The sequence below is a fragment of the Diaphorina citri genome, unplaced genomic scaffold (assembly GCF_000475195.1).
Source record: "Diaphorina citri unplaced genomic scaffold, Diaci psyllid genome assembly version 1.1 scaffold5, whole genome shotgun sequence".
In the NCBI taxonomy this organism is placed as follows: domain Eukaryota; kingdom Metazoa; phylum Arthropoda; class Insecta; order Hemiptera; family Psyllidae; genus Diaphorina; species Diaphorina citri.
The window spans coordinates 266,696-293,526 of NW_007377444.1; the positions used below are offsets into that span (position 1 = coordinate 266,696).

At 37.5% G+C, this 26,831-nt stretch overlaps 5 protein-coding genes and 1 long non-coding RNA gene across 6 annotated transcripts; 4 read left to right on the forward strand and 2 right to left on the reverse strand.

Annotated features, from left to right (window-relative positions):
* The first annotated feature begins 424 nt into the window (after positions 1 to 424).
* On the forward strand, positions 425 to 3,429 carry LOC113473923. The gene is made up of 4 exons (XM_026833440.1): positions 425 to 736; positions 2,136 to 2,217; positions 2,573 to 2,719; positions 3,359 to 3,429. Exons 1-4 carry the CDS (start codon positions 425 to 427, stop codon positions 3,427 to 3,429), a joined length of 612 nt encoding a protein of 203 aa, XP_026689241.1.
* A 3,186-nt stretch (positions 3,430 to 6,615) lies between these two features.
* On the reverse strand, positions 6,616 to 8,209 carry LOC103524229 (general transcription and DNA repair factor IIH helicase subunit XPB). The gene is made up of 3 exons (XM_026833448.1): positions 7,964 to 8,209; positions 7,254 to 7,418; positions 6,616 to 6,822 (listed from the first exon to the last, which is right to left on the reverse strand). Exons 1-3 carry the CDS (start codon positions 8,207 to 8,209, stop codon positions 6,616 to 6,618), a joined length of 618 nt encoding a protein of 205 aa, XP_026689249.1.
* A 244-nt stretch (positions 8,210 to 8,453) lies between these two features.
* On the reverse strand, positions 8,454 to 9,448 carry LOC113473930 (general transcription and DNA repair factor IIH helicase subunit XPB-like). The gene is made up of 3 exons (XM_026833460.1): positions 9,274 to 9,448; positions 8,949 to 9,082; positions 8,454 to 8,573 (listed from the first exon to the last, which is right to left on the reverse strand). The coding sequence occupies exons 1-3, from the start codon at positions 9,446 to 9,448 to the stop codon at positions 8,454 to 8,456; spliced, it is 429 nt and encodes a 142-aa protein (XP_026689261.1).
* A 288-nt stretch (positions 9,449 to 9,736) lies between these two features.
* LOC113473935 (general transcription and DNA repair factor IIH helicase subunit XPB-like) lies at positions 9,737 to 12,883 on the forward strand. Its single transcript, XM_026833467.1, has 7 exons — positions 9,737 to 9,964; positions 10,722 to 10,799; positions 10,991 to 11,124; positions 11,327 to 11,437; positions 11,619 to 11,768; positions 12,154 to 12,321; positions 12,773 to 12,883. Exons 1-7 carry the CDS (start codon positions 9,928 to 9,930, stop codon positions 12,881 to 12,883), a joined length of 789 nt encoding a protein of 262 aa, XP_026689268.1. The 5' UTR covers positions 9,737 to 9,927.
* A 2,930-nt stretch (positions 12,884 to 15,813) lies between these two features.
* Positions 15,814 to 16,361, forward strand: LOC113473112. The gene is made up of 2 exons (XR_003395188.1): positions 15,814 to 15,923; positions 16,301 to 16,361. It is a non-coding gene; the product is annotated as an uncharacterized LOC113473112 (long non-coding RNA).
* A 1,344-nt stretch (positions 16,362 to 17,705) lies between these two features.
* On the forward strand, positions 17,706 to 25,905 carry LOC103523289 (uncharacterized protein DDB_G0283697-like). The gene is given in 6 exon segments (XM_026833476.1): positions 17,706 to 17,766; positions 18,286 to 18,486; positions 18,793 to 18,963; positions 22,320 to 22,782; positions 22,785 to 23,472; positions 23,523 to 25,905. Coding segments are annotated over 5 exon segments (3,396 nt in total). The 5' UTR covers positions 17,706 to 17,766; positions 18,286 to 18,296; the 3' UTR covers positions 25,407 to 25,905.
* The last annotated feature ends 926 nt before the right edge of the window (positions 25,906 to 26,831 follow it).

Below are 26,831 nucleotides of genomic sequence, written 5' to 3' on the forward strand. Positions count from 1 at the left end.
ATCCACGAAAATAAATGAGCTGGGAAACTGGGAATAGGTACTATTTTCCGTAAAATATTAGGCCGTGTCGTATTTTTGTTTATTTATTGATAAAGTTGTGAATGTTCAGTGTTATCTACAATATGTTACAATATTGTATTGTTTTTTAAAATAGTTGGAAAAGTTTATTTCAACTTCTCTATTGTAAGTTTGAATCTCGTCGTACTAAAGTTCCTAACTTGTCATCTGACCAATAATGAAGTAAGTAGTGAAAATCAACAATAATTCACATTGTATGGTATCAATTGGTAGATATCTATTTCACATATCTACACTTGTGATACCCGTGATAAGAATCAACGAGCTATTTCTGATCATTGAATTGTTTTATAGCTCAAACTTTTAGCTTCCTGTGGACGCGTTTCACTGTTTCAACTACCAGAGGATGAGCACTCGAAAAATCATTAACCACCCTAATCAAGATCAATGGACACCCTCACTCAAAGGCACTTTCCTTTCTGTTTCAGATCACAACCGATTGGGCCCGCCCACGACTCAAAGGGTTAAAACCGAAACTAACAACAATGTGCAGACCCGGGTTCGAACCACAACCAGTACAGTGGAAACCCGCACTACCGCGCCACCTAGTGGAGGAGTTCCCAATCCGACCCCCGAGGTGGATTTGGCACCCCGTTTGCGGCATGCGGTGACTGCAGTGGATGCTTTGGGTGTCCTGGTGCAGTACCTCAGCGTCAATGTAAGTCCAATTTACCGGTAATTTGCATACCTGACACCGGTAATTTCTGTAGGCAGAAAAGATTTTGCCAGTTTTTCGACAGCCATTTTGAGTTTCTGGACATGAGCAGAGGCCAAAAAAATAGTGTTAATAAAACGTACCTAGGTAATTATGTAAATATTACCTATGGCTATTGTTTTTGATTTGGCTACTAGGAAATAAGTACCATGCCTTTGCAGATAAAGCCGGAGTACCTACATGAAGGAAACTATCGCGAATGTCGAAATTTCCACTTCAAACTGGAAAGGAATTTAAGGAATTGAGGGTCTTAAAGGGAACTTAAATTTACCTTTCGTCCTTGCTCAAAGGATGGTGAAAATGTCTTCGTTTACATAACACGTACATTCCACCAAAATGGCCTCCGCAGCATAAAATGTTTGCACAAGAGATGAATAGGCTGCAACTCAACTATACCTACACAATATACATACCTAGGTACACAGGATGCTAAGGAATGTAGAAATCAATATTTGAAGACGGAAGGCAGAGGGTGAGGGAGGGAGAAAGGGGGAAGAAGGGGAGAGACTGGGAAATTCCCATTAAAGTATGACTCATCGCTGTCTCACAATCTCCCCCCTTCAACACTTGAAAATTACCTCCCCGCTTCCACCAAAAGTCACTCCCCCACTCAATCTTTGTTCTTCCCTTTACAACTGCCTCCACAATCTGTTACTCCCCCTACAATTGTACCGTGTATTTACAAACATTCCTTCAGTTTTTCTCTCAATGAAAAGTCACCTATTCACAGTAGTAAACAGCAGATTTTTCGATTCTTTGCAATGTCCGCCCAAAGCAATCACCCTAGTTAGGGCTGATTGAGAGACTGACGAAAATCGCCGAAGAAAAAGAAGAAGATGTAGAGTAGGTATTGTAGGTACAGAGTTAACACGAGTAAAACCCAGAGGTGGCTGGTTCGTTTCCCTGGCCAGCTTGAAATAAGAACATCCATTTAAGACATGCAATACATGCATTCATATTCTCGTACCTGTATTGTACGAATATACGTGAAAGTCTGCTGATATTAAAAATATATTATAGACACCATATTATTTATTATTCCCCAAATAGGTAGGTACTCACATACTCACATTTTTCCATCATAATATTTTATACTGTGGTAGGTAGGAGGATATCTACTCGTACAGTTTCCTTTCACTTGCACTGAGGTTAGAAGATGCTATAACGTCCTACCTCAACACTCACCGAATAGTTATAGGTTTTCCTACCTCATATCGTAGAGGGTTAGGTTTCCCTACATAACAGTAGTACTTAGGCTACCTACCTACTTCTTACATTGTAGTAGCAAATAGCAGGCCAACAGATGGTTTATATTGAGAACGTTTCCATTTGCTATTTCCAGTTGGACGCGTTTTCCAATCCAGCCCTCAAGTCTGAGATCGAGAGAATGCGACGGGAATGGATGCAGAGCAAGGAAAACCTTGGTGAGTTTTATTCAGATATTTTGGTACCCTGCCCTGTGGAATCAGTGTGGATCCTTGTAGTTTTCTTCATGTTAAAACTAGTAGTCCAGTGAACTGAAGAAAAAAGAGTTCCTTTTTTAGAGGTTTCATAGAGCGATAGAGGACACGAGGACACTGTAACTACTACGGTCTGATCGTCCCGAAATCAAAAAGAGAAGATAGAGAGGATAGCAGAAAGCCCGCCGTTCCGAATACAAACCTTATCTGTTTAGGATAAAATCGAAACCGCGACCTTGTGTTTACGGCAGACGCGCTACCTTCCAAGCTAACTTGGTTTATTGTTGACCTTACCTAATATCTTTTTTGTTTTCATCAGCTCAAGCCGAAGCCGCTTACAAAGAACTTCAAGAGGACCTCACCGCACAGACTCAGAAATTCCAGGAAGATATTACTGAGCTGAGGAGGACACATGAGGACACTGTGCATTCTCTGGAAGCTAGGCATGAGCAGGAAGTTCTGCAATGTGAGTATACTCCTATTCCTATAGACATATAGTCGACCCCGTCGATCGACAAGGTGAAGAGGTGAATCTATGTTGTCGAGGCAGTGTACGGTTTCAGTCACTGTCGATCGACCATCGATCCACAGGGTCGACCATGTGTGGACACAACTTGATAGATAAAAAATTCGAAACACATTGTGGCGTATATCCCACATCCACAGCCCCAGGAATATAGGGGTCTGTACTTAATGTACTAATAAAAAAACTGAACCCCGTCAATTCATAATTGGGCTTTGGGCTAATTTCAGGGCAGGAAAAAAAGATGTCTGTTCAAAAAACGTGAACACACTGGCGAGGTGATATTATCAGTTTTTATTGGGATTCTACATGACCTGTCGGTGTCAAAAATTTAAATTTATAATAGCCATGTTGGCCATCCACTTTACTTCTCGATCAAAATCCAAATTTAATTTTTCTCGAAGAATCTAATTGGAAATCAGTTATTTATGATTTTTACTTTTATCTTATTGTAGTTTTTATATTGTTTTTACCATTACATTTTTACTTTTTTTCTTATGAAGTTTCTTTTATCGTCCAAATTGTGTGACATTTTCAAAATGGTTCGCTTTCTGAAAAACGTGTTTCATGGTTTCTTTTCAGTGTCTCGCTCTCACGAGGAGGAAAAATCTAGTCTACAAAACAAACTACAACAAGAGGTGAGATCCTACTAGAATCATTTATAGTTTTTTACTTACCAGAGTAACAAGGTTTGCGGATAAGGCCGGCGATATAAGTTACTCAGAAGATACTAATAGCGGTCAAACTTTCTTGACTTGGCGGGGCGGAGCGCTACCGCGCTCCTTAATATGTTTCAACTTGTCAAACCAACCTCGGTGGTACACTTAGTGCAGTGGTTAGCACAGCCTGCATGATGATGTACTTGGATTCCCAAGTCGAGTCATGAAATTTAGCGAAGTGTATCAGGGAACGACCAGCATTCATGCTTGGCATAATTAAAATTCTTTTACTTCTTTCTTTTATCTAAATTCCCTTCAGATTTGAGCAATTTACATTTGACTTCTTCCTCAATGATTCCCAACACATTTCGGCCATTTGGAATAAAATTTCAGGTGCAATAATGAACCGTTAGGCCAGCCACTCACTATCAGGTAGACCTGATCAGGTCCGCCTGATACCTGATGAGCACACACACACACACACACACACACACACACACACACACACACACACACACACACACACACACACACACACACATTATTTTCTAGTACAATCTTTTCTCGATAACTATTTTGCCGTTTTCTAGGTCACAATTCAATTTCTTCTCTAACTTCTCTTTCAGCTACTAAAATCATATAAGGGTTCAACACCCTTTTTCCGTTTCGCTGAAAGCAGCGATTATTATTTCCTATCCCTAATATTTGTGTAACATATATTACTATGTAGATTCGTTAGAAAAAAGCTTAGCTTTAGTACTTATTGTAATTTATTTTGTTTATTATTTTCGTTAAATATTATTTTAGAAATTCAAATTATTGAAATATAAACAAATAAGAGAAAGTAAATACTGGCACTTCTTTTATTCAAATCATATTATAATTGATTTACTTGTTTTTTGTTATTATGTGCGTAGATCTGTTATTTCAGAAAAGAATGGTCTCTAGGACTTGGGTAGAAATTAGAAAGCTGATGACTGTATCCTCGTATTTGCAGGAAAAGAAAAAAAAAAGTTTAAAAAATATAGAACATTAATCTTTATTATTCTTCATCTCCTACTTCAATAACATCTCACTTTACAAGTGGACCATTCTAAGAAAACTTTTCTAGTACAATCTTTTCTCGATAACTATTTTGCCGTTTTCTAGGTCACAATTCAATTTCTTCTCTAACTTCTCTTTCAGCTACACACACAGGGATAGCCTAGGATACCGATAATGTGTTTTTTATTACTCACGAATCCGTCATGATGGACCCAACGAGAACTAACTGTAAAGGGAAAAACAAATAGTATAGCTAGTCCTGTAAAAACTTTACAGTGACGAGCCCTGTATAAAGTTGGCACCTTCTAGTCTAAGGATGCTCATTGCTCATTTATATCTCATTCTTGAGGACATTTCCTCAAGGGATACCAGGTCCGCATTTACGTACGTACCTATGCGACTCACATTCAAACTCTAAAGGTGTGTCCACATAGTCGACCGGCCGGTCGTGTGTTGCATATTTTAGGATCTGTTCTTTTTCATAACTCACTCTAGTCCAAAAGACAAAGGTAATAGGCTAATAGGCTAATACTTCGTCACCGTCCTCATAGGATTTTTCTTTATACCAATACCTCGAATGCCTCCATCCTTGTTGAAGGGGGGACAACTGTTTTGTCTGTCTTCTCCAATCTCTAAACCAGGACCTGTCCAAAGACCCATCCGGAGAATATTGTTCTGATATTCTGCGGTACCTACCATAATCGCTCTCATTACCATTCTGCTAGTCTCTCCCTTCCATAAAGTACTTGAAGGTACGACTTGAACCCTACCATAAAGTACTGAAGGTTACTTGAGTCGAAGATAAGTACATCCTGTCTCCATATAGGGCAAATGTTTGGCACACGCACCTCATACCAAAACATCCGAGCGTTCAAGAGAGATATCAGGTCCGCATTTACGTACCTATGCGACTCACATTCAAACTCTAAAGGTGTGTCCACATAGTCGACCGGCCGGTCGTGTTTTCCATATTTTAGGATCTGTTCTTTTTCATAACTCACTCTAGTCCAAAAGACAAAGGTAATAGGCTAATACTTCGTCACCGTCCTCATAGGATTTTTCTTTATACCTATACCTCGAATACCTCCATCCTTGTTGAAAGGGGGGACAACTGTCTTGTCTGTCTTCTCCAATCTCTAAACCAGGGCCTGTCCAAAGACCCATCCGGAGAATATTGTTCAGATATTCTGCGGTACCATAATCGCTCTCATTACCATTCTGCTAGTCTCTCCCTTCCATAAAGTACTTGAAGGTACGACTTGAACCCTACCATAAAGTACTTGAGTCGAAGATAAGTACATCCTGTCTCCATATAGGGCAAATGTTTGGCACACGCACCTCATACCAAAACATCCGAGCGTTCAAACTGGAGAGAAAGAGCGAGATTGAACAGTAAGTGGCAGGGATTTTGTGTTAATTTTGGTGGAAAATATGCCAAAGGGAGAGATTTGTAAAGGTGTGTCCTCACCAAGTCGACGCCTTCGATCGACGAGGTGAATCTATGTGGTCGAGGCAGTGTACGGTTTCGGTCAACACAGCTTAAGAGAAGGGATTGAGAACTCCAAAATTCAAAATGGAACAAGTAGGTACCTACCTATTAGGAGAGAAAAGTACATAGATTTTCATACAAACTTGACAAAGGCCAAATCGCAAGCAGAAGGAAGTATAATTTTCAGAAGTGGACAAAAAGGGAGAAGCGAATCCAAAGATTTAGGGTAATTTCAAAGGGCGGGGAAACTTCAAAAAGCGAATTTTGGTTTATAAGATAAAGAGGGCACTGTAGAAAGTCTTTCAAGAAGGACAACATATTTGAGGAATTTACATACTTGTAGGTTTCTCACACATGGCCTTGCTGCTTAGCGTGTAAATAAATAAATAAATAACATGGGTTTTTAGAACACAGTCCTAATCGCAGATTTACAATTCCTTGCAGGGATCTACTGTCCGAGAATCGGTCACTCAAGGAATACTACCGCATTGAATCTGCCAAAGTACAATGAAACAACTATTACATTAGACGCATGTGGTCTGTGTCGTAGATTGCCCATACCGTAGTATGTCCCTCAGCGATAGGAAACACAATACTTCCCATTCTGTTGCTGGGTCATCGAAAGAACGAGTAAACGAGTATTAGTATTATAATTTTAGTGCCTTACCTTTCTTAGCTCTAAGGATTCTACCGAGACGTTGTGCCTCCTGTCGCCTAGATCCTCCATGCGATGAGATCTGAATGAGAACATTTGCCTCGGGCAAATCAAACGATGTGTCCGCCACCTTGCTCACAAATATCGTATTCACTTTGGGATTCAGCTTGAAGTTCTGAAGGATTTGTATACGCTCACTCTGAAAACAAGGAATGAGGTTTTTTTTACCCTTTAATTAACGTGTGTCCACGACAGATAGTTTTACCTATCTATGTTCTCATATGCACTGCGAATGAGAGGTGAATGAGTTGGTAGAATATAAAAACAAAAACAGGACCTTTAAAAAAGTCTTTTCATCAGCCTGGTTAGTTTGGAACGTAGCGCCCATGCCTTGTAAGAGTGCTTGGTCGCTCTTATTCCCGCCCAGGGCAAATTTTAGGATCAGATGGAGTTTGCTCTCGAAACGGCTGAATTTCTTCGATTACGGGACAGTAAGACTTCCGCTCCTTTGTCAGAGTTCCTTCTAATAAAGCTCCAAAAGAAATCTCTTCACTTCTCCAAAAACACAAATTACCACAGAATAGCTAGAGCTGAGTTAGAATGGTAAACCCAAGTTAATCAAAAGCTCACCTGAGATGTGGGTCCATAGATGTACGGCTTGTTCATTTTCACGGCGTAATGTTTAAGGGCAAACACGTTGTCCGAGAACACGATAGTCTTATCTCCTCTCCTCTCATGATATGCTATGAGATATTGAGTAGCCCGATACTTGTTTGGGTTCATCACATATAGCAGCTGAAACACAATAGAGTTACTTGTAAAACTAGAAGTGGCCAGGGTCATCTGCGTCAAAAAGACTTATTTATTGGCTAAATCAAAGCCAGCCTCTCCAAGAATGAACATTATCTGTTTTAAAGTTTGCCCCGGGCGGTAATCGAACCCGTGACCTCGGCTGGCCTTCCGAGTCAAAAAAGATAATTATTTGTTAAAGTTAAACCTTTATTAGCTCTGGCAAAGCCAGTCAACATGATTATACTAACATAGATCCTATTGAAATTTAAGTACTTCAACTCAAGCCAGCCTAGTTAGCTTGGTTGGTAGCACGTCTGCCTATTAGACGCTAGGTCGCGGGTTCGTTCCCGCCCGGGGCGGATTTTCCCCTAAAATGATAGGGTTCGTTCTCGGAACTGCTGGCTTTCTCCTATCCTGTCCACCTTCTCCCTCATATTTCGGGACGATAAGACCTTAGCAAGTTAGCAGTTACAGTTTCCTCTATCAAACCTCTAAAAAAAAACAACAAAAAAAAAAAAACAAAAACAAACAAAAAAACTTTAACTCACCAATCGTTTGGACGTCTTACACACAAGATACTCGCGATAGAATTCAGGGGACATAGGACACCACACCTCAGCACACTGGACGCGGGCGATGAAACCTCGCTTCTGCAGTTCCAACCAGTTAGCTTCGTACAGCTTGGGTCCGATGAGAAAGTTGAGGTCGGCAATCTTGTCGTCTTCACGGAGTAGGGTGGCGGTGAGACCCAGCTTACAGTGAGATTGAACTATGGTGAGTACTCGACGAAACATCTTGGCCGGGATGGTGTGCACCTCTGGGGGAGGAAGAGAAAAAGGTGAGTTGGGCTAAAACAGGGTGGTGCGGAGAGCATAGCGCATAGAGCATCGAGCAGGTAGATTATTGAAAATATGGTGTTCTTTCTGGTGTTCTCGTGTTGACCCAGCACCTAAATGGGAAGTATTGTGTCTCTTCTCGCCCATCTGATGAGAGGCATACTACGGAGCCCAGGACAAGTGAAACCAGCACTTTGTTTGTTCAATTTACCTCATGAATATGTTCAGGTCTGCACACAGGTTCTGCAATGGCAATGAGAAAGTCATGAGCATGGCGGTAAACTGGAGAGAAGGATTCAAGAAATATGTGACCATTGGGTGCCTGGAAATAAACAAGAACACAGTATGTATCAGGTAGGTAACATTTGGAAAAAAAAGCACTTTAAGACAGTAGATCATTTGCAACATAACAAATAACATATATTTACATTCATGCAATAACAAATATTTGCCCATGAAATAAAGAATACCTAAAGTAACAAACCACTACATCTTAAAGTATCTAAATTACACAGTATGTATCAGGTAGGTAACATTTGAAAAAAAAAAAGCACTTTAAGACAGTAGATCATTTGCAACATAACAAATAACACATATTTACATTCATGCAATAACAAATATTTGCCCATGAAATAAAGAATACCTAAAGTAACAAACCACTACATCTTAAAGTATCTAAATAGAAAATGAAGCTTACCACCCATAGAGGTCTGGATTTATGGTCGGGCTTCAAAACCATTTGAGCTCGGTAATCTTTAGCCCCAAATTCATCTTCAGGCACTGCAGCATCATCTTTTTCAACATTCTTCTTAGCTGCCACAGGTACACCATCTGTAGGGGACAAAATGATATTTCAAACATAGAAAACGCTCATGTTAAATGACAACTTTTGTTTTGATTTTTGTTCCATGTGAAACTTGAACCCACAATTTAACTTACAAAGGAAGTATGCTGCTTCCGAAGCTAACTAGGGTAGCAAATACACATGTGTTCAAACAAATAACAAATCAGTACAAGCTTACCTTCATCTAAAGGTTCACCAGGGTCATCCACATAGCTCTCATCTTCAACTTCTTTCTTCTTTCTTTTGTATTTCTTTTCTAAATTTCGGAAAATCGGGATCGGGATTTTTTCCCCATTGTTTACATCGCGTGTTGTACATGATAAGCTCAAGGCTCTTGAAAAAGAGGTATGCATTTTTCAAAGTTTTCCCATTGAAAAAACCGATTTTTACTGGTAGATTCGTGTTTTTACGAAGGTATGAAAGGTGAAAAAGCCTGTACTTAAACTGGAAAATTAAAATAGTAATATTAATTTTATTAATATGGACAAATTTAAATTTAATAAAAATGAAATAAGAAGCACACCTGTTTTTCACAAGCCTTGAGATGCGCATTCACAAAAATGGCCGTCGGGAATAGTCGGGATGACCGGGAAAATTTGAATTTTTGTTGCAATAAATTTGAAATTTTGGGTAAAGGTAAAGGCATAAGGGCATAAGGGCATAAGGGGTAAAGTAAAGGGGTTTCTGCTTTTGCTTTTGCACTTCAAGTTTTCATTTTCTTTCTATTTTTATTCCTTTTGCTATTTTTGTTCAATTCTTTGAGGAATCTTCTCCATTTCAAAGGAACACCTTGTGAGACTCTCAGTGAAAGGGGAAAGAAGAAACTGAGGAAATGGGAAACAACAAGAGATCCAAGAAAGATTCGTCAGGTAAGAGTTACACTGAGTTACACCTATTAGCTAGTTTTTACTGTAATGGGGAATGGAGATTTTGTTTTGTGTTCAATTTAGACTTTTTTTTTTATCATGCACCTTTACAACCCCATATTGTGAAGGTGAAGTATGTACCAGCAGTATTCTGATCTTGAAGTAGGTACTTATGTAATTATATGTGTGTATGGGCACAGTGGTTATCATAGAACTGTGTAGACCTTACCAATGAGTGATGAAGACCCTAAGCTATCATGCACCTTTACAACCCCATATTGTGAAGTATGTACCAGCAGTATTCTGATCTTGAAGTACTTATGTAATTATATGTGTGTATGGGCACAGTGGTTATCATAGAACTGTGTAGACCTTACCAATGAGTGATGAAGACCCTAAGCTGTGACTACACATAGTCAACCCCATCAATCAATCACTGATTGATCATCAAGTGATGGTTGATCAAAGAGGGGAAGAGGAAGAGGCAGTGTATGGTTTTAGTGGTATTGATGAAGTTGACTACGTGTGGACACAGCTTTACAGATCATTTAAAATTTCAAGGGTCCAACTAAGCTGAAAACCAATAATATATCACATTGATTGATGAAGTTGACTACGTGTGGACACAGCTTTACAGATCATTTAAAATTTCAAGGGTCCAACTAAGCTGAAAACCAATAATATATCCTTCCCTTTCTATACATCTCAATACTGTTGTCATAAGTTAATTTTCCCTTGTGGTTTAATTTGTCTGTTTTAGAAAAGAAATACAAAAGAAAGAAGAAAGAAGTTGAAGATGAGAGCTATGTGGATGACCCTGGTGAACCTTTAGATGAAGGTAAGCTTGTACTGATTTGTTATTTGTTTGAACACATGTGTATTTGCTACCCTAGTTAGCTTCGGAAGCAGCATACTTCCTTTGTAAGTTAAATTGTGGGTTCAAGTTTCACATGGAACAAAAATCAAAACAAAAGTTGTCATTTAACATGAGCGTTTTCTATGTTTGAAATATCATTTTGTCCCCTACAGATGGTGTACCTGTGGCAGCTAAGAAGAATGTTGAAAAAGATGATGCTGCAGTGCCTGAAGATGAATTTGGGGCTAAAGATTACCGAGCTCAAATGGTTTTGAAGCCCGACCATAAATCCAGACCTCTATGGGTGGTAAGCTTCATTTTCTATTTAGATACTTTAAGATGTAGTGGTTTGTTACTTTAGGTATTCTTTATTTCATGGGCAAATATTTGTTATTGCATGAATGTAAATATGTGTTATTTGTTATGTTGCAAATGATCTACTGTCTTAAAGTGCTTTTTTTTCCAAATGTTACCTACCTGATACATACTGTGTTCTTGTTTATTTCCAGGCACCCAATGGTCACATATTTCTTGAATCCTTCTCTCCAGTTTACCGCCATGCTCATGACTTTCTCATTGCCATTGCAGAACCTGTGTGCAGACCTGAACATATTCATGAGGTAAATTGAACAAACAAAGTGCTGGTTTCACTTGTCCTGGGCTCTTCAAGAAGGTAGCCAGCAGTTTTTTCTATTGAGAAGGGACTCAAATTAATCCCCAGTTCAGTTAGGTTGTGAACAGCACTGTATAATGATGTGCATAAAAACTAATTCATGTAACCCATTTCTTTTGCGTTTTCAGTATAAATTGACTGCATATTCCCTCTATGCAGCTGTCAGTGTGGGTCTGGAAACACATGATATCATTGAATATCTGAAGCGACTGAGTAAGACTTCTGTGCCTGATGGAATTGTGGAGTTTATCAACCTCTGTACACTATCCTATGGCAAGGTACATAAGTAAATTTAATTCACACCTGGATAAAGAATAGGATTTCAAAATCAATTCAAATCGTGAATTTATTTGTGTTAAAGCAAAGTCTTTTCACAACTTTTGTGGATATCACAAAATTATTAAGTTCCTCATTTGTAATCAATTTCCATATTTCAATAATTTTTTTTACACTGCTAGGTACTCGATTAAAGTAGCTCTATTCCTCACAGGGCTGAAAGCACCCCAAATTTCAAGCACAGAGCTGGAAAATCTTCGACCCCTCCGGAAATCGAACCCGGGACCTCCGGCGTGCAAGCCTAGTGTGATACCCACTCGGCCACGGAGGTTGCTTATCACAAGTAAGCTTATTACCAGATAACCAACCATGCTTGTTTTCTTTCAGGTCAAACTAGTGCTGAAACATAATCGATACTTCATTGAATCCCCGTTTGCCGAGGTTCTACAGAAACTTCTTAAGGATCCCGTGATACAGGACTGTAGATTGAGGAGAGACACGGAAGATTCCCAGACCCTTATCAATCAGGCCGATAAGAAACTCAAGGCTCCACAGGTAGAATAAAATATACCTTTTTCTTTAAGAGGTTTGATAGATTGAACTGTAATTGCTAAGGTCTTATCATCTCAAAATCGGAGAGAGAAGGAAGACAGAATAGGAGAAAACCAGCCGTTCCGAGATCAAACATTATCCGCCATGGCGGGAATCGAACTCGCGGCCTAAAGCATGCAGAATTTACCTTGTTTACCCTGCTCAAATAGGACAAAACAAGTATGAAATAATTGTTACTTTAGAAATTGCGTAGCAATGAAATAATTGTTACTTTAGACTCATGTGATCTGTGTCATAGCTTGCCTATCCGTAGTATGTCCATTCTATTTTAATCAAAGTTTTAATTTAAACTAATTAATAATTTCTATTTTTTTTTTTTTTTTTTTTTTTTTCAGTTTGGCCTGTATAGTGCATAAAAACTAATTTATGTAACCCATTTCTTTTGCGTTTTCAGTATAAATTGACTGCATATTCCCTCTATGCAGCTGTCAGTGTGGGTCTGGAAACACATGATCACATTGTATATTATTTGCAGATGATGCTATTGATACGACATTATGTTTGAAAGTGTGTGTATGCGAATAAGAAATCCGCACAGAGAAGAACTACAACTTGAAAAAGAAATAAAGACCGGTTCACATTACCAATTTCTAAATAGAAAAACGGCTCAAAGACCTGTAGTTTGTTTGGTATTTATTGCTCTTTAGGTAAAGTTTTGAAAACGCTCTGTAAAACTTTTATTTAAAATCGATGGTTTGCGCTAATCTACATTGTATATTATTTGCAGATGATGCTATTGATACGACATTATGTTTGAAAGTATGTGTATGCGAATAAGAAATCCGCACAGAGAAGAACTACAACTTGAAAAAGAAATAAAGACCGGTTCACATTACCAATTTCTAAATATAGAAAAACGGCTCAAAGACCTGTTAGTTTGTTTGGTATTTATTGCTCTTTAGGTAAAGTTTTGAAAACGCTCTGTAAAACTTTTATTTAAAATCGATGGTTTGCGCTAATCATTTCCATATCATTATTAAAACTTTGCATTTATCTCGAAGATTATTTTTGATAAAGCTTTGGAACTATTATTAAATAATAGCTTTATTTTGTTATTGTATTTGCTGATACGTTTTTAAAATGTAAGATTTTATTTGCAAAAAGCTTTACTAATGCTATTTATTGGTCAAAACGTCCGCGATTACAAACGTCCATAAAGTTCGCCATTGAAAGGAATCAAAATTTTATTGTATTTGTATATTTTCTGTCGGATTATTATCTATGTATGTATTATACTATTTTTCTTTTGTATTTTTTTTTGTGTTTTTCTTTTTCGTGATATTAAACTCATTATTTAAGACTTTTCTTGTACTCGTAATCGTTAACAGTTTATATTGGCAGATGTTTTTTCTCAAGCTTAGTTGTTAACGATTTTCTTGTTTGAATTTATTAGTTCCTTGAGCGAATTTTATTTTTCAGTTTATAAGTATCAAAAGAGTTAGAAATTAATATACTTAGAAGGAATTCGTATTTACCTACGTATTTCTAACATCAAGAAAACTGCTTCAAGCATTATACTCCTGTATTTTCTAGTAAGTGGTGCGGAGAGCATAGCGCATAGAGCATCGAGCAGGTAGATTATTGAAAATATGGAAATTGATTGCAAAGGAATAGAATAGAATATACCTTGTTCATACTATCAGCATAGGACTGAAAAGTCCCTAAGGAGGCTCTTAGTAATGCTATGATATCCACGGCTCTTAGTAATGCTATGATATCCACTAAACTTGTAAAAAAGTTCTGCTTTACCACAAAGAATTCGAGAGAGATTTTATATGAGACTTTGTTTCGACTAATGGGGTAAAGGGACTTTTCAGTTCTATTCGGGCAGGATCTTCGTCTTTGCCTTATCACCAGCATAGGACTGAAAAGTCCCTAAGGAGGCTCTTAGTAATGCTGTGATATCCACGGTCTTAGTAATGCTATGATATCCACTAAACTTGTAAAAAAGTTCTGCTTTACCACAAAGAATTCGAAAGAGATTTTATATGAGACTTTGTTTCGACTAATGGGGTAAAGAGACTTTTCAGTTCTTTTCGGGCAGGATTTTTGTCTTTGCCTTATCCCGTAATAAGGCAAAGAAGGATAAACAAGGTGTGTTCATGCTGGATACACAAGGTATATACTATTCTATTCTATTCTATTCTACCACTTACCATCGAGTAGCATGATCCCCCACTCTTGATTCTGCAGCCATTGCATGGTCTGATCTGCCTCCCATTGCCTTATCCCGTAATAAGGCAAAGAAGGATAAACAAGGTCTGTTCGTGGAGGATAAACAAGGTATATACGATTCCATTCCATGCCATGCCATTCCATTCTATTCTATTCTACCACTTACCATCGAGTAGCATGATCCCCCACTCTTGATTCTGCAGCCATTGCATGGTCTGATCTGCCTCCCAAGATCTTTTCTGTGTATGAGATATCATAGAGTAGGTGGTCACTAGAATGCCACAGCCCATGGGCTTGTCTTTGGCTTCCGATGTGAAACGGCAGATCATACTGTCATCCGCTGTAAAAGAGTAGTCCATAAGTAGTACACATTGAGTAGAGTAGGTAGCGCTGTCAAATTTTCTTAACTTGGTGGAGCACTACCGTGATCCTTAATAATTTGACCACGATATACTACTTCCATCTATTTTCGCACCTTTACCTTCGGCGCGAACGACCTACTGTCCGTAACTCCGTAGTAAAACTCCTCAAGGGGAAAAAGTTTCTCTTTGGGCTAGATTGGACGTAATGGCGCCACCACACCCGCTGCCAGTCCAAACTAGTCCAAAGAGAAATTTCGTATGATGACTAAAAAAAGTCACATAATAAAATATAGCTTTACCTGTAGACCACAGTTTGAACTGATGCTTCCACTGCTCTACGGAGACACCGGAATTGCACAACACCAGAGCTCTCTTGCGGACAGTACAGCAAGCTGTCACTCCTACCAGACTTTTACCCGCACCTGAAAAATCCGACATAATGTATTCAAATTCCAGTCAATCCGGAACTGTTGACCAAATTTTTAGAATCCCGAATTAATATAGAAGAATAAGCTCTGAGGTAAAGAAGTAAACGGCCTAGATAACTTGAAAGGTAGAGCGTCTACTTTGTGAGCGCTAGGTTGCGGGTTCGATTTCCGTGTGGGGAGAGCTTTATCCTTAACAGATAGGTAAAAAAGTTAGATGGAAAAGGGAACTTATCAACGGAGGTCTTACCGTTCCGAAATTGCAGAGAGAAAGACAGCTAGGAGAAAACAAGCCGTTCCAACAACGAACCTTCTCTGTTAAGGATAAAGTTTGCTCTGGGGCGGGAATCGAACCCGCGGATTATCGTTTACAAGGCTAACCTAATTAGAATGACGTATGGTAACTTATCTACTTCACCTACTTGGCACTAAGTGAAATGAAATTATTAAATGTGTTATGTGTCCTTTGTTTCCAGCATTGACTTGAAGCCATCAGCAGTATTAAGACCTTATCAGGAGAAAAGTCTGAGGAAAATGTTTGGTAATGGTCGAGCCAGATCTGGGGTCATTGTACTTCCTTGTGGTAAGACGTTCCTTCCTCTTCTATTACTATTTTTCAAGGAGGTTTGATCGAGGGAACTCTCACGGAGGTCTCATCGTCCCGAAGTCTAAGAAAGAAGAAGGACAGGATAGGAGAAAGTCAACCGATCCGAGAACGAACCTTACCTATCTGTTAAGGATAAAGCTCTCCCCACACGGAAATCGAACCCGCAACCTAGCGCTCACAAAGTAGACGCTCTACCTTTCAAGCTATCTAGGCCGTTTACTTCTTTACTTCTTTTTGTGGCTTTTACTTCTTTACCTCAGAGCTTATTCTTCTATATTAATTCGGGATTCTAAAAATTTGGTCAACAGTTCCGGATTGACTGGAATTTGAATACATTATGTCGGATTTTTCAGGTGCGGGTAAAAGTCTGGTAGGAGTGACAGCTTGCTGTACTGTCCGCAAGAGAGCTCTGGTGTTGTGCAATTCCGGTGTCGTATTCTGCTAGTAGGGGATATTCTAATTCTATACAACGCTTCTGGATTACTTCAATCTTTTCCTGAAATCAGGAGAATCAATAAAGTCAGTCTCAGTAGCTCAGAGGTAGAACGCTGGACAGGTTGATTCACAAGTCATCTAAACCACACTCTTTTCAGGTACTTTTTCTCATCTTCAATTTTATACTAGGTCTTTTCTTCTTCTTCTTCTTCTTCTTCTTCTTCTTCTTCTTCTTCTTCTTCTTCTTCTTCTTCTTCTTCTTCTTACATCCACTAATCACATCTCTAAACCCCATCCTGGGTCTAACTTTTGGTTTTACACCATGCGTGAAGGATAGAATTCCATACCTCACCCGGGATCGAACACACGTCCTTTTGATTAGGTACCAGGCGGGCGGGTGTTTTGACCTCTACACCACCGAAGAATACAGGTACAACTTACTTGAAAAAAGGTCAGCTCAACTCCGTACACAAAAACCCACTCTGAGGCTTAGGAGCGAACAGCTCTAATGGTGGGTTCCACCAATCTTCTTTTTCGCCCCTAACTACCTGTTAACTCAACAGCCCTGTTAGACCTATACAGGAACTTAACAGGCCTTCCAAGGACTGATAAACTATTGGTGAAATCCACCATTAAAGTTGGGTTTAGCTTATAAGAATCAACCTACTTGATTCACTTCAAAGGACACAGTCTTCATAATGTTCTCCTCGTCTTCCTTCTCGTCCTGCTTATCCATCTTGTTATAAAAGTCACTGATGTCTTCAGGTACCACCACCTCTAGATCAGGCTGAGCAGGCGCTCACTGGAACAATGAATCATTGACCAAGGACCAGGTTGTTCACTAAACCAAAGAAACAGGTAATTAGACCACCCAATAAATTAAGGAACTGGCTATCTGGCTGGGCAACATAAGTTGAAGTTTAAGAAGAAAAAAAAAAGAAAGTAAAAATATAGAGGTTTGATAAAGAGAACTGTAACCACTAAGGTCTTATCATCTCAAAAGTGAAGGGTAGGAATACAAAAAATTAAAAGGCAGCCGTTCTAAGAGCAAACCTGTTCAGTTTAGGATAACATTTTTTCGAGACCTCACTCTTTTGGGTTGTTGTCGACTAATCAGATTAAGTTCACTTGGTAGCTATGATTAACTTTTATACAGAGTAGGTATCTATAAAGTCCGGGGACCCCTAAATAACTTTTGAACGGCTTAAGGTGAGAAGCTGAAATTTAGGGTTGTGTTTTATTTTTTTACCCTTTCACCCTGACTTAAGACCAGAATATTTCAATTTTTCTGAGGTGTGTGTGTGTGTGTATAAGTTTTTTTTACATCACTGGAACAATGAATCATTGACCAAGGACCAAGTTGTTCACTAAACCAAAGAAACAGGTAATTAGACCACCCAATAAATTAAGGAACTGGCTATCTGGCTGGGCAACATAAGTTGAAGTTTAAGAAGAAAAAAAAAAGAAAGAAAAAAATATAGAGGTTTGTTAAAGAGAACTGTAACCACTAAGGTCTTATCATCCCAAAAGTGAAGGGTAGGAATACAGAAAATTAAAAGGCAGCCGTTCTAAGAGCAAACCTGTTCAGTTTAGGATAACATTTTTTTGAGACCTCACTCTTTCGGGTTGTTGTCCACTAATCAGATTAAGTTCACTTGGTAGCTATATCTATAAAGTCCAGGGACCCCTAAATAACTTTTAAACGGCTTAAGGTGAGAAGCTGAAATTTAGGGTTGTGTTTTATTTTTTAACCCTTTCACCCTGACTTATTTAAGACCAGAATACCTATTTCAATTTTTCTGATGTGTGTGTGTGTGTTTTTTTTTTTTTTTTTTTTTTTTTTTTTTTACAGTCTTGTGTTTCCTTCCTCTTTTATTTTATTTAATTTATTACTTTTTTTAAGGCCTCACAAGAATGCTCCCCACACAAGGATTCTTTAAAGAGATTGAATGCCCCTACTATGTCTTCACGATCAAAGGTTCATGCAATCGGCCACACTGTCATTTTAAACATTCTAGGAGGGACAGTGATTATGATTTTTCTGAACCTCCTGTTGAAGAACAAATTGCTGATCAAAATGATGTGAAAGATCAACTTGATGAAGGTCAGTAGACCCAGTTTTTTTTTTTTTTTTTTTTTTTTTTTTTTTTTTTTTTTTTTTTTACAATCAGTTTGTATGATTGATCCATACACAATGGGTTAATCATAATTAGCCTCTGAGTTGGTAGGTACTCACCTAAAACAAAGCTATGGATGATATAAGTAAAATTGAATCATAACTCTGGTCTGGATATTTGTTATTTAAGGTTTTGAATCAGTGATCATGAAATGGATGAAGAATTTGATTTAAGTAGTTCCTATAATATGGTCTGTTAGCAGTCTAAAATCAACTTTCCTTTCTTTTTTACAGATGTGACACCTGAAGATTCAGAAGAAGAAATTGAACCTCCTCAAAATAATGAAGAGGATGAGCCAAACAAACAGCAAGAACTTGAAAAACAAGATTTAGAAGAAACAAACACAGAAGATCAAGGTGGGGGAGATGAGGTTCAAGAAGAAGAAGAAGAAGAAGAAGAAGAAGATGAAGAGGAGGATCAAGAAACTGAGCAGGATGATTTTGATGTAACAGAAAATCTTCTGAGATTTAAAACAACACTCATGCAATCAATAAAAAAAGTTATTGACATGTATCCTAAATTATTTTGTAAAAACATAAACACAAAAGATTTCAATCAGCTCATTGATGAGTTTATAAAAAATCTAATAAACTATGAAGAAATTGAGTCTGTGGAGACCAAAAAGTTCACTTACAACCCCACTCCCATAATAGAACTGAGAAAAGAAGAGAAGAGAATAAAAACTCAGTTGCCATATATTCCAGAGTGTGTGAAAGCCACCCAGCCGGTGGTAAATGATGCATTGGATATTGATTCTGATCTAAAATTTCTTGAAGACTTCATTCAAAATGATACATTATTCTCTAGCAATGAAAATGTCAATGATGATAATGCAGACTCAGTAGAGCCTCTAGAAAATGTGATAGATGAAGAAGAGGATGATGAGGAGGGGAGCACAAAAGACAAACAAGAAGTAGAAAGTAGCAAAGACAAATCTAGCAGAAATAAAAATAAAAGCTCTAACAGTAGAAGTCATGATCTCAAATCAAGCTCAAAAGAAAAATCGAGTAGTTCTAGTAGATCTAAAGATAGGCACAAATCATCATCCGAATCCTCACATAAAGATAAATCATCTTCATCTAGAAAAGATTCTCGCAGTCATCGCTCACATTCTAATGATAGGAATAGTAGTAGTAGATCTAGACATTCCTCGAGTCACAAAAGAAGCAGAAGTAAAAGTCGTACTGAGAGTAGTAGTCAGAGTAAATCTAAGAAGAGTAAACATTCCTCCAGCTCATCTAGTTCACACAAGACAAAATCTGAAACCCCCATAGTAATAAGTTCGGAAAGTTCAAGTAGTGATCAGGAGGATATGTGTGATATCTACAGTAACATGGATGTAGATGATCATGATGATGGAGAGAACCAAAATGATAATACAAGTCCCAAACCTGATAAAAAAGACACAGGAAGTCAAGAAGAAAACTATGACGAGCCAGACTATATTAAAAAGAAAAAGAAACAAAGGATAGCCCATGTGGATATCTTTGGTCTACCAAGCAATCCTCAACCTCAGGTATCCAACCGCGCCAAAGTACTCAACCCAAATGAAAGGTTTAAGCAAATCCAAGAGAAATACAAAGGACTAAACCGAAATGCTCACAGTACCCCAGAACCTACCTCAAATCAAGTCAAGATATCCTACGTGCCTAATGTACCCTCAATGCTTACAGCTAAGAAAACCCTAACAAACAACACTGCCCCACAGAATATTAACAAGAACAGTTTGCTCATGAATGACATTCTAAAGCGGACTGAACTCAAGAAAACTATCGGTCCTCTTTCTGCTTTCTGCATTTTCCTATTTTTCCTTGATTTTTCCGTTTTCAAGTTTTGAATTTCCCTTCCCTATCTTCTCCGCTTCTCCCCATCATCGGTATCCTTGGTTTGATTTTGTTCTATCTTTCCTGTCAAGTTTCTTCTATCAGGAGACTAATCACTCTTTTCTCAGGGTGGTCTCTCAGAGATGTCACAACCTATCAAATGAGGTTCAGGATCGGCTCATCACTGGAACAATGAATCATTGACCAAGGACCAAGTTGGTCACTAAACCAAAGAAACAGGTAATTAGACCACCCAATAAATTAAGGAACTGGCTATCTGGCTGGGCAACATAAGTCAAAGTTTAAGAAGAAGAAAAAAAAAAAAAGAAAGTAAAAATATAGAGGTTTGATAAAGAGAACTGTAACCACTAAGGTCTTATCATCCCAAAAGTGAAGGGTAGGAATACAGAAAATTAAAAGGCAGCCGTTCTAAGAGCAAACCTGTTCAGTTTAGGATAACATTTTTTTGAGACCTCACTCTTTCGGGTTGTTGTCCACTAATCAGATTAAGTTCACTTGGTAGCTATATCTATAAAGTCCAGGGACCCCTAAATAACTTTTAAACGGCTTAAGGTGAGAAGCTGAAATTTAGGGTTGTGTTTTATTTTTTAACCCTTTCACCCTGACTTATTTAAGACCAGAATACCTATTTCAATTTTTCTGATGTGTGTGTGTGTGTTTTTTTTTTTTTTTTTTTTTTTTTTTTTTTTTTTTTTTTTTTTTTTTCTTTTTTTTTTTTTATTTAAGGGTATTTTTGTTAACCCGCTAACCTACCTCGGACAAGAATGTAACATGAAAATTTCAATATAAAAAGAATCACTTCTAAATTAAAGTTTATTTTTTATTGTTTGAATTTGCTTTCTTGCAAGTATAATTTTGTTAACAAACATATGATAATTGATATTTACATAAATCGAAGTAGGTAAGTACCTACCTAGGTAGCTTAGATTCAGTATTGTATATGTAAACCAAAGTCCCCAATATGGTTTATCAATACTGTATGTGGTAAGATGCCTCTGAATTAAAATGACTGGGGTTTTAGTTCAACCTACTTTTGCTCCAAACGGTTTAACAATAAATTGAAGATAATCATACTTAAATATTGTTCTACATGGAAGAAGTATGTAAACTAAAACTACCTATATTTTCTTCAGACCCAAATCATCCGTACACTACACTTACATAGGAACGAGTAAATCATGTCCTTTTGTTTTCTTGTTCCAATCTTTTCTTTTTCTTTGCCAGAAACGGGCTAAGCATAACGTCCGTCCCTACATACATATGGTACACCTAGCCAGAGGTATGTAAATAATGAAAATATGAAAGCCTTCAAATTTTCTGTTCATTCTCAAGCGGGAGACGAAGAGAAAACAATACCGAAATAAGATTTAGCGTAAATCATCCGTACACTACATTAAATAGGAACGAGTAATTCATGTCCTTTTGTTTTCTTGTTCCAATCTTATCGTTTTCTTTGCCAGAAACGGGCTAAGCATAACGTCCGTCCCTACATATGGTACACCTAGCCAGAGGTATGTAAATAATGAAAATATGAAAGCCTTCAATTTTTCTGTTCATTCTCAAGTATCGTTCCTTAAATAGGAACGAGTAATTCATGTCCTTTTGTTTTCTTCTTCCAATCTTATCTTTTTCTTTGCCAGAAACGGGCTAAGCATCACGTCCGTCCCTACATATGGTACACCTAGCCAGAGGTATGTAAATAATGAAAATATGAAAGCCTTCAATTTTTCTGTTCATTCTCAAGCGGGAGACGAAGAGAAAACAATACCGAAATAAGATTTAGCGAGAGCGCAAGAGCGCTTTATTTTAAGAAATAAGAAACAATGTGTTTGTTGTCTTAGCAAAGACGGGGAGAAATTCCCTAATCTCTCATATCCGCTTCCGAAAATCCCTCAATGAAATAGAAGAAGAAGAAGATGAAGAGGAGGATCAAGAAACTGAGCAGGATGATTTTGATGTAACAGAAAATCTTCTGAGATTTAAAACAACACTCATGCAATCAATAAAAAAAGTTATTGACATGTATCCTAAATTATTTTGTAAAAACATAAACACAAAAGATTTCAATCAGCTCATTGATGAGTTTATAAAAAATCTAATAAACTATGAAGAAATTGAGTCTGTGGAGACCAAAAAGTTCACTTACAACCCCACTCCCATAATAGAACTGAGAAAAGAAGAGAAGAGAATAAAAACTCAGTTGCCATATATTCCAGAGTGTGTGAAAGCCACCCAGCCGGTGGTAAATGATGCATTGGATATTGATTCTGATCTAAAATTTCTTGAAGACTTCATTCAAAATGATACATTATTCTCTAGCAATGAAAATGTCAATGATGATAATGCAGACTCAGTAGAGCCTCTAGAAAATGTGATAGATGTGTGAAAGCCACCCAGCCGGTGGTAAATGATGCATTGGATATTGATTCTGATCTAAAATTTCTTGAAGATTTCATTCAAAATGATACATTATTCTCTAGCAATGAAAATGTCAATGATGATAATGCAGACTCAGTAGAGCCTCTGGAAAATGTGATAGATGAAGAAGAGGATGATGAGGAGGGGAGCACAAAAGACAAACAAGAAGTAGAAAGTAGCAAAGACAAATCTAGCAGAAATAAAAATAAAAGCTCTAACAGTAGAAGTCATGATCTCAAATCAAGCTCAAAAGAAAAATCGAGTAGTTCTAGTAGATCTAAAGATAGGCACAAATCATCATCCGAATCCTCACATAAAGATAAATCATCTTCATCTAGAAAAGATTCTCGCAGTCATCGCTCACATTCTAATGATAGGAATAGTAGTAGATCTAGACATTCCTCGAGTCACAAAAGAAGCAGAAGTAAAAGTCGTACTGAGAGTAGTAGTCAGAGTAAATCTAAGAAGAGTAAACATTCCTCCAGCTCATCTAGTTCACACAATACAAAATCTGAGACCCCCATAGTAATAAGTTCGGAAAGTTCAAGTAGTGATCAGGAAGATATGTGTGATATCTACAGTAACATGGATGTAGATGATCATGATGATGGAGAGAACCAAAATGATAATACAAGTCCCAAACCTGATAAATGGATGAAGAATTTGATTTAAGTAGTTCCTATAATATGGTCTGTTAGCAGTCTAAAATCAACTTTCCTTTCTTTTTTACAGATGTGACACCTGAAGATTCAGAAGAAGAAATTGAACCTCCTCAAAATAATGAAGAGGATGAGCCAAACAAACAGCAAGAACTTGAAAAACAAGATTTAGAAGAAACAAACACAGAAGATCAAGGTGGGGGAGATGAGGTTCAAGAAGAAGAAGAAGATGAAGAGGAGGATCAAGAAACTGAGCAGGATGATTTTGATGTAACAGAAAATCTTCTGAGATTTAAAACAACACTCATGCAATCAATAAAAAAAGTTATTGACATGTATCCTAAATTATTTTGTAAAAACATAAACACAAAAGATTTCAATCAGCTCATTGATGAGTTTATAAAAAATCTAATAAACTATGAAGAAATTGAGTCTGTGGAGACCAAAAAGTTCACTTACAACCCCACTCCCATAATAGAACTGAGAAAAGAAGAGAAGAGAATAAAAACTCAGTTGCCATATATTCCAGAGTGTGTGAAAGCCACCCAGCCGGTGGTAAATGATGCATTGGATATTGATTCTGATCTAAAATTTCTTGAAGACTTCATTCAAAATGATACATTATTCTCTAGCAATGAAAATGTCAATGATGATAATGCAGACTCAGTAGAGCCTCTAGAAAATGTGATAGATGAAGAAGAGGATGATGAGGAGGGGAGCACAAAAGACAAACAAGAAGTAGAAAGTAGCAAAGACAAATCTAGCAGAAATAAAAATAAAAGCTCTAACAGTAGAAGTCATGATCTCAAATCAAGCTCAAAAGAAAAATCGAGTAGTTCTAGTAGATCTAAAGATAGGCACAAATCATCATCCGAATCCTCACATAAAGATAAATCATCTTCATCTAGAAAAGATTCTCGCAGTCATCGCTCACATTCTAATGATAGGAATAGTAGTAGTAGATCTAGACATTCCTCGAGTCACAAAAGAAGCAGAAGTAAAAGTCGTACTGAGAGTAGTAGTCAGAGTAAATCTAAGAAGAGTAAACATTCCTCCAGCTCATCTAGTTCACACAATACAAAATCTGAGACCCCCATAGTAATAAGTTCGGAAAGTTCAAGTAGTGATCAGGAAGATATGTGTGATATCTACAGTAACATGGATGTAGATGATCATGATGATGGAGAGAACCAAAATGATAATACAAGTCCCAAACCTGATAAAAAAGACACAGGAAGTCAAGAAGAAAACTATGACGAGCCAGACTATATTAAAAAGAAAAAGAAACAAAGGATAGCCCATGTGGATATCTTTGGTCTACCAAGCAATCCTCAACCTCAGGTATCCAACCGCGCCAAAGTACTCAACCCAAATGAAAGGTTTAAGCAAATCCAAGAGAAATACAAAGGACTAAACCGAAATGCTCACAGTACCCCAGAACCTACCTCAAATCAAGTCAAGATATCCTACGTGCCTAATGTACCCTCAATGCTTACAGCTAAGAAAACCCTAACAAACAACACTGCCCCACAGAATATTAACAAGAACAGTTTGCTCATGAATGACATTCTAAAGCGGACTGAACTCAAGAAAACTATCGCGCAAACTAACAAGAAATCCAATCGTGTGGCACACGTTCCTTCTACTGGTACCACTACTAGTAAACCTATGATACAAGTAGATAGTAAATCAGGAACGCGAATCCCTCTAGTCGTACGACAAACTTGTTTAGATAGGATATTCGCTTTATATTCTAAATATGTACCACCTGACCTAGCAGCGGGCAGATCATTGCAAGTAGAACAGGAAACCTATGACAAATGCCATGCGACCAAATCCTATCAAAATAGTATAGCAGTTACTATCCTAAGAATAAGAAAGGAACAGACAGGATTTCATATGGGTTCTAAACCTCAGCTGAGATAACAAATGTCAATGCAACCAAACAAGAGTAGCTGGTGTCATAACGCTGTGTAGACGTGACATTGCATGATCTTGTTTGGTTATTAGGATAGTAGGGCTTGACTCATTTTCCATGCATTCACACTCAAGTATAATCATATCACAAGATGTAGGGTATGTGTTACATAATGGCAGAGTGTAACTTGGATTACTGTAGTTGTTAAGGAAAGAATGTATAATTATTTTATAAGATGTAAAGATGATAAGGGATTAATGTAGCCTTCATTATAGGTACCTATGCACATGTTCCCCTTACTTTTACTTGTCATATTGAACTCCATGTAAATTCTGAAGATGTTTTGCAGACAATTGAATTAGTTTATTAGTGGACCTCATTGAAATTATATTAAGGAAGACTGAAATTTAATTGAAGTGGATTTAATCCAGTTTACTCTTCACCTATATTTAAGCGTTATAATACGATGTCTTTAAATGAAATGTACCTATCTAAGATTTATTTTAATTATGTATTTTTATCTTTTATTTAGAAATAGTCATTCAACTTGTTGAATCAACAAGTTAAGAGATATATTCCAACCTACCAGTTCTGTTTAATCGTAAGGCGGATTTCACATCTAGACTGCAACTTGTAGTATACGGCAGTTTTCATGTTGATGGCTACATAGTCTTATGGGCCTGTTCACACTTGAACTTTAAGTTTAAGTGTGAACAGGCCCATAAGACTATGTAGCCATCAACATGAAAACTGCCGTATACTACAAGTTGCAGTCTAGATGTGAAATCCGCCTTACGATTAAACAGAAAAAAACTGCCGTATACTACAAATTGCAGTCTAGATGTGAAATCCACCTAACAGTTATTTATACTCGAAATATTCGTTTCCCACCAAACTTTATGGACCTTTTTTTTCCAAAAGTTATCACAAAGAACATAGATTGAAACAAACTTAGAAACCTATTATCTTGGCCTTCAATATACGAGATTCACAAACGTTTCATATGTACCTACTTTATATTTGGTTATTTTTCGTCTTTTCTCCGTTTTAACCGTTCAGGGAAGCATCTTATCAAAACCTCGAAACTTCACTTCCAAAAGTTATCACAAAGAACATAGATTGAAACAAACCTAGAAACCTATTATCTTGGCCTTCAATATACGAGATTCACAAACGTTTCATACGTAGGTACCTACTTTATATTTGGTTATTTTTCGTCTTTTCTCCGTTTTAACCGTTCAGGGAAGCATCTTATCAAAACCTCGAAACTTCACTTTCGGAGATATGAAAAGAGAAAAATCATTTCAAGTTCAGCTGTCTAGATTTCGCCAGCTGTTTTATCTTAGTTCAAGAACAATAATTATTTTTATATTACCTAAGATCTATGAGTAGGTACCTATCTATCTCTTGTTATTGTTGTATTATCTTACAAG

Excerpts from the sequence above, each read along its gene's own strand:
- LOC113473923 (XM_026833440.1), top strand. The coding sequence starts at position 425 with ATGAGCACTCGAAAAATCATTAACCACCCTAATCAAGATCAATGGACA. Across the intron at positions 737-2,135 it reads TGCAGTACCTCAGCGTCAAT|TTGGACGCGTTTTCCAATCC; the intron begins GTAAGTCCAATT and ends TGCTATTTCCAG. Across the intron at positions 2,218-2,572 it reads GCAGAGCAAGGAAAACCTTG|CTCAAGCCGAAGCCGCTTAC; the intron begins GTGAGTTTTATT and ends TGTTTTCATCAG.
- LOC103524229 (XM_026833448.1), bottom strand. The coding sequence starts at position 8,209 with ATGTTTCGTCGAGTACTCACCATAGTTCAATCTCACTGTAAGCTGGGT. Across the intron at positions 7,419-7,963 it reads GTAAGACGTCCAAACGATTG|CTGCTATATGTGATGAACCC; the intron begins GTGAGTTAAAGT and ends ATTGTGTTTCAG. Across the intron at positions 6,823-7,253 it reads TCTATGGACCCACATCTCAG|AGTGAGCGTATACAAATCCT; the intron begins GTGAGCTTTTGA and ends CCTTGTTTTCAG.
- LOC113473930 (XM_026833460.1), bottom strand. The coding sequence starts at position 9,448 with ATGCATACCTCTTTTTCAAGAGCCTTGAGCTTATCATGTACAACACGC. Across the intron at positions 9,083-9,273 it reads TGGTGAACCTTTAGATGAAG|ATGGTGTACCTGTGGCAGCT; the intron begins GTAAGCTTGTAC and ends TGTCCCCTACAG. Across the intron at positions 8,574-8,948 it reads AATCCAGACCTCTATGGGTG|GCACCCAATGGTCACATATT; the intron begins GTAAGCTTCATT and ends GTTTATTTCCAG.
- LOC113473935 (XM_026833467.1), top strand. The coding sequence starts at position 9,928 with ATGGGAAACAACAAGAGATCCAAGAAAGATTCGTCAG. Across the intron at positions 9,965-10,721 it reads ATCCAAGAAAGATTCGTCAG|AAAAGAAATACAAAAGAAAG; the intron begins GTAAGAGTTACA and ends TGTCTGTTTTAG. Across the intron at positions 11,769-12,153 it reads GTACACTATCCTATGGCAAG|GTCAAACTAGTGCTGAAACA; the intron begins GTACATAAGTAA and ends GTTTTCTTTCAG.